This window comes from Populus nigra, chromosome 12 (assembly GCF_951802175.1).
Source record: "Populus nigra chromosome 12, ddPopNigr1.1, whole genome shotgun sequence".
In the NCBI taxonomy this organism is placed as follows: domain Eukaryota; kingdom Viridiplantae; phylum Streptophyta; class Magnoliopsida; order Malpighiales; family Salicaceae; genus Populus; species Populus nigra.
Genome location: NC_084863.1, coordinates 13,852,949 through 13,859,329, shown reverse-complemented (window position 1 = coordinate 13,859,329; position 6,381 = coordinate 13,852,949). Strand labels below are relative to the sequence as shown.

Below are 6,381 nucleotides of genomic sequence, written 5' to 3'. Positions count from 1 at the left end.
ACACTTCTTTGATCTCCGATCACGGAGCACGAAACTGGACGTGAGAATACATATCACCTGACCATGAAATCAAGAAAGGAAAACTAGCAGTAATTGATTTTTTAGACTAGATTTATTGGATAGGGAAGCCAGACATTTTCCTGCTGGTTTTATGCAAATGTGAATTATTTGCAGGGGAAGTGAGTTAATCAAAACCCAGCCTTGGCTAAGTACAAACTTGAAGCTTACTGCTATGTTTCTGATTTTTACAGCACAAGAGAACGAAGATCCTTAATTATCAATGAATGAAAAAACAAAAAATAAACAATAAAAAACTAAAACTGTGCATGTAAGACATTCAACTTGCGTTCTCAGATCCAAATATTCATATGCAAAATCGATGAAAATGATACAGAATGATTTCCTTTGATTAACCCCACATGGAAACTCGAACTTCGAAAATTATTAGAGAAAGAAATTTTATTGCATGTGTAGGACAACTAATCAATACTGAAACGATAGAGCAAAGATCCTTATCTTCCACCCTGCAAAGCTAGGTCATGCAAAATTATTGGTTCCAATTATCCCTTCTGCATGATTCATGCTAAGGATTTTTAAAAGCCAAGTTGTGTTCGATCTCCTCCTATAAAAGCTCGCCCCACTTCTCTATTTTCCACCACCACATTCAAATTCTATAGCTCTTGAGCCATCAGTATAGCTTGCATTTTAGAGCTCAGACATGGCTTCAAGAGCACTAGCCTCCACTGCCCTTTTCCTCGCCCTCAACATTCTATTCTTCACTTTGGTGAGTTCTAGTGATTGCCAAGGAAAGCCTGAAGGCCCTAAACATCAGCCATCACCATCAACAACACCAAAGGTCAAACCACCAAAATCAAAGAGCACTTGCCCTAGAGATGCCTTAAAGTTGCAAGCATGTGCGAATGTGCTGAACTTGGCGAAAGTTCTAATCGGTGAAAAAGAGAAGGCCACTTGCTGCAGCCTCATTGATGGCCTTGTTGATCTGGAAGCTGCTGTTTGCCTTTGCACTAGAGTCAAAGCTGATCTCTTGGGCCTCATCAAATTGGACATTCCTGTTGCTGTGGAGATCTTGCTCAATGAATGCAATAGGAAGGTTGCTGAAAAATTCAAGTGTCCATCCTACTAAATTTCCTTCAGTTTAATTAGTCCCTTCTGTTATTTTTCTTTTCACGTCGTCTCTTCCTCGTGCTTTTTGTGGACCTTAGCTAGTATGTTTACTGGCCATGCCATAAACATTGCTACATCAATAATTTGTTGCTGTTATTTTCGTGTTGATGGGAAGAGGAAAGACTCTTGGACTTTCCCCCTCTAATCATCTGTTTCTGTTATGCTAAGAAATTTGCCTCTTTCGTTTTTCTTCTCGTCTTTCAATTTTCTTATAGAGCTATACACTACATACAATAATTCATGGTGACCTTTCAACTCGAACAAGCTAAATAATATTATTTAGAGTTCACATTTTCCTCTCGACTCGGAAAATTTTGTAGAGGAATGTTAAACAATTACAAAAGTGAGCAATTTTATATTGCTATTCAGATGGTTCGTTTACTGCCTTTCCTTTTTCTCTTAATCTGGCCACCTCTTCTTTCATAGCTTCTTTCCTCTTCTTGCTAGCTAGTACTTTTGCTTGCAAACCGCTTATACTAGGGTCCTTTTTCTCCCCTGGTGGTGGAGGTGGTGGCCTTCTGGCTGCTGCATTTGCATTGCAACCACCGATGTTCAAACCCGTCAGAGCACCAGCCAAGCCCAATGCTATTGTCCTGCATCATGAAGGCAGGAACCCCCATCACATTTGGCTAAACGTATTAGCAAACTCATGTCTTGAGTATTCAGTTACAGTTGCATGTAATTTGGAAGTCATTACACCAGATTCATCATAGCTCGTGGTATATAGAAAACATAGATTCATCAACATTATACTATGGCCTAAATCAAAAGAAAGATACCCACCTGCGATGGACAAGTTTGTTATCTGAAAATGGCCTGGAATCTCCATGGCAAGCCCTCACTCTTTGAAACCCTGGAGATGGAACAGGTGATGTCTTCTTAGATTTGGCTACAGTAGGTCTTGCTGTGGTAGCTGGTGTTATGTAAAATGAATGAGCCATGACTCTATCTCAGGGGATTGTCTGAATAGAAAAAAGAAAATTGGACAGACAAATTTATCAGGTCAATCGTGATATGGCATGAAACCATAGGTGGATAGTATTTTGAGCTCTAGTTGTATTGGGAAATGGATATCCATTGGATGATACTAGATAAGCTTCATTGTTGTGCTTTATGTGGACCCATTTTGTTGCTGTTTCTATAGCTTTGATATCCTGCTGTATAGCTCTGGCTTGTGGCCATCTGCTAATAAAAACAGCAAAATAAGGGGGGCTAAAAATTGGCACCACAGTATATTTCTTGCAGTTGGGGGTCAATTTCTAAGAGCGAAATGAGATCGGGATTCTACAAGACATGGTTACGATACTTAGAAAACCCCTGACGACTCACCCTCTATTCCTAGGTAGATTTCGCTTATGCCCTAAATTAACATCAGTCTCAGAAAAAAGTTACTCCGCTCAACACTTGTTCAACGATTTTAAAAGCTTTAGGCATTTGATTTCTATTGTACTTTCTGGTATTAAGCCAACAAATAACCTCCTGTTCAGTTAAGCCATAAATATTCGTGCACCTCAGATTTCGGTCTGATCTAAAAACAATTAAGTAGGGGATCTCTATCTCAACATTCCAGCTAATCACCAGCATATGATCTGGAATTGAATTTCTACTACAATCAACGCAATCAGAGCATTTGGCCGAAGCAAATGTATTAAAATGCAATGTCAAAATTGAAAATGCATTCCATATCAAGCTAAAAATTTCAAGATCTTGTAAACTGAGAAGGTTGTTGTACTTCAGGCGACACAAAAGGCTGCAATAAACAGAATTAACTTTAAAGACATAACTAGGTTTCAAGTAACAACTCAAAGTAGTAGACTGCCACAGAAAATCGACATCGGAGCTTAATTGATGGGTGAATGTTTTCACTCGTCATCTTCATCATCAGCAGCTGAGTTGAAGGTGTTCAATCGCTCAACCAACTTCTCTTTCCTTTCCTCGTAGGTTAGCTTCTTCAAGTTATACCTGAATACACCAACGAAATCAATGCTAATGAAAATGTGTAAACGTGTAGCTCCATGCAAAAATGGCATGAGAAGATGAACGAGTGAAATACACAAGGCAAAATCATGCTGGTGATTGCAATAAATACACTGGTTGAAGATATAAACACAAATCAAAATAAGCATTATAGCATTCAACAAAATAGCAACCAACCTCTTGTGCTCCTTGAGTGGCTCCTTCTCTGATTTCTTGGTTGTTGGATCTGCACGAATAGCAGCATGAACCTTCTTGTACAATGCCTCCATACAATCAGCATCAATTTCTCTCTTGAGGTACTCACTAAAGTGAGACTGGTATTTCTCAGGTTCATCCTCCATCAAAGTCTGGGGTGAAGAAACGCAAACTAAACATTCAAGAACCATAAAACAAAATATACAAGCACAATTTCTGATTGACGCAATTTTATGATGCTAAAACAACAAGATAAGGAAAAGTTAAGTTAAGTGTTAATTTCAACTAGCCAGTATTACCCTCATGTATGCTGCAACATGTCCACCATAAATATATTTTCGGTGAACTTCAGCATCGAGCTGCTTATTGTCCTTTCCAAAGCCAGCAAACCTCTTTTCACTGTGAGGAATATCCAAACCACCATCAAGAGCTCCCTATAACAGCAAACAGCACGAATTAGTTAAATGAAAAACATCAAAGCACGATTCAACTACCATGAATAAATGATGATGTGCACTCACATGTATAACATTGAAATTCAAAGAGACTAAATGACTATCCTGAACTACAAATACAAAAAGCAAACAGCCAAGGGCATAAAATATTTACTTCATGGAAAGGAAAACAAAGGTCCATCCATCAAAATGGATGGTATACTGAAAATGTCAACTGCAACTTCTAATCAAATAAAACCAATGAGAGCAATATTTCAAATATAATTGCATTAACACATTTTCCACATAATTGATAAAATTGACTGCATGAAATCTTTAAATAAATATTATACTATAGTGATAAAATATTTTATGACAGAACACAAATTATGACAAAGGGGGATTTGGATAGCATATCTTAATTTACCTTAAGAGCACCAAAGACACGATTTCCAGTTGTAGTTCTGACTAACCCAACATCAAGTAGGGCACGAAATGGCCTCCTGGTGTCAGCTGGTTCAACTGAGAAATCCTCGCCAGTGGCCTAATACCCAAGATCTTCGTCAAAAACTTCTTGTAACACTCATTTTTTAAGTAAATAGTATGATAAAAAATAATAGTCAGTTTCATCAATGACGAAGGATCCTTTATCCTGAGAGTATACCTCAACATTGCCCTCATATTCCTCATCCATCTCAAGCATTTTCAACAAGCGGCGAGCCAAGAGAAGTCCGGTACAGTAAGCTGATCAGGTTTCCAAATAAGCAAAAGGTTAGAGCCATGTGTGTATCAAGGAAGCTCATATATTGAGGAAGCTCATAGTTCTCAGCTAAATAATTACCTGCTGCATAGTTTGTAAGACCAACTTCAAGCCCATATCGAGGAAGTTCATGAGCATAAGCAGAAGCAAGGACAGTATCTCCAGTAATGCTAGCTGATGTTATTTGTGCAACAATGTCCTTGTTGCTCTAAATACAAGATGTTAAGAAGCCAAACCTATGAAACACAATCTAAGACATGAAGTTCTTTTCCAAATTCCATGTTGAGCAGGAGCAGACACCTACACCTATAAAGTAAACAGACTTTCATGCAAGTACATTCACATGCCACTATCTTAAGACCTAATGATGCAATTCAGAGACAAAAGGACTCATTTCATGTCAACACCATGCACAATTCATACCCATATTTAAATGAAAATGCAGATTGGCCCCCTTAAGATACCCAGTATTCTACTTCAACAGTTACAAAATACAGTAAATAAAGAACCCAAGAAAACGGTGGCTAACCAGCAAAAAAAACACAGTAATAATATATATATATATATATATATATATATATATATATATATATATATATCACAACACGTTAAAAAACATACAAAGGATACAAATCGGACAACAAATCGATACTTGGGCGTATTGTACTTGTTCTTGTCCTGATTAATCAGTCGAATCCTAGCCCTGTAGTCAGTCTTCCCCTCTACAACAAACAATCCCCATCCATTTATCAATAAAGCAGAAAAAACAACAAAAAACATTAAAGCAAACGAACTTTATCAACACACTATATCTAATAAACAAAAAAGTGACAATCTTTACCTCTTCTTCTCTTAAACTTGACTTGAAACCTCTTGGAGTAAGCCTTAGATTTCTGAGCCTTCGCATAGGCCTATCCAAACAACAACAGAAACAAACAAATTAGCAAAAACCAATTTCAACAAATCCAAAAAAAAAACATAATCACTACTTAATTCCTAGTTTAAGCGAGAAAAAAAAAGAAATTTCAATAAAAATCGTAGCTTTTTAAGTCTAATAAAATGGAATCCAGGTAACAGTTTGACGCGTTATGTAGTTGAAAGATATGGTTTTGAGAGTTACCATTGTTGGAGCTTGATCTGGTAGGGGGGGAGGAGGGGGAGACGGCTAATAGGGTTTGAAAGAGAGTGGAACTTATAAAGGAGCTTGAATTATAAACCCTAGTGACTGGCCTCTGGGTCTTGAAATGGACGGCTGGGATTGAATTTGTTTTAGGCAGCTAGGGTTTCGTTGATTTTAATGGTGTTTCGGTCATTTCGGTAGCCCGTTCATGAATACAAAAGCCCAAATCTGTTTTTGATGGGTCCATAATCAATAAAAATCATTGAAATGAAATTATAGATGGAAACGCCTTTGCCGTCGAAATTTTTTTAAGCAAATAGAAGTATTTATATAATGCAACCGAAATTTAAATGCCTGCTATGTGTGTGTCCAATCAAATATTTTTAGATATTAGATTATTTTTCAAGTTATGATGCAAGTTAGATATTTCTTTTAAATTTAAAAACATTTGTTAATATGTTTTTTTAGTATAAAAAAATTTAAACTATATAGAAATTGATTTGGTTTCATTTGGTCGACTTGGCAGGTTTAAAAATAACTTTGATATCCGATAAAAATATAGTTTGAATAAAAAAAATCAAGACGATATCTTTTTTAAAATATTAAAATGATAATATATTAGATTGATTGAAATCAACTCAGGTTAACTTGCTAAATTCATTACTTAGCTCATGCCTTGATAATTCAATAGAAAATAAATAAATAAAATA

At 36.6% G+C, this 6,381-nt stretch overlaps 3 protein-coding genes across 3 annotated transcripts; 1 reads left to right on the top strand and 2 right to left on the bottom strand.

The window, feature by feature from the left end:
* Positions 1–641: 641 nt before the first annotated feature.
* On the top strand, positions 642–1,373 carry LOC133670021 (14 kDa proline-rich protein DC2.15-like). Its single transcript, XM_062090415.1, has one exon. It carries the CDS (start codon positions 719–721, stop codon positions 1,142–1,144), a length of 426 nt encoding a protein of 141 aa, XP_061946399.1. The 5' UTR covers positions 642–718; the 3' UTR covers positions 1,145–1,373.
* Positions 1,374–1,429: 56 nt separating this feature from the next.
* LOC133670022 (uncharacterized) lies at positions 1,430–2,209 on the bottom strand. The gene is made up of 2 exons (XM_062090417.1): positions 1,969–2,209; positions 1,430–1,778 (listed from the first exon to the last, which is right to left on the bottom strand). Exons 1-2 carry the CDS (start codon positions 2,124–2,126, stop codon positions 1,547–1,549), a joined length of 390 nt encoding a protein of 129 aa, XP_061946401.1. The 5' UTR covers positions 2,127–2,209; the 3' UTR covers positions 1,430–1,546.
* A 624-nt stretch (positions 2,210–2,833) lies between these two features.
* Positions 2,834–5,824, bottom strand: LOC133670020 (large ribosomal subunit protein uL18-like). Its single transcript, XM_062090414.1, has 9 exons — positions 5,672–5,824; positions 5,393–5,462; positions 5,182–5,273; positions 4,633–4,759; positions 4,456–4,535; positions 4,219–4,335; positions 3,657–3,791; positions 3,340–3,509; positions 2,834–3,147 (listed from the first exon to the last, which is right to left on the bottom strand). Exons 1-9 carry the CDS (start codon positions 5,672–5,674, stop codon positions 3,048–3,050), a joined length of 894 nt encoding a protein of 297 aa, XP_061946398.1. The 5' UTR covers positions 5,675–5,824; the 3' UTR covers positions 2,834–3,047.
* Between the last annotated feature and the right edge of the window lie 557 nt (positions 5,825–6,381).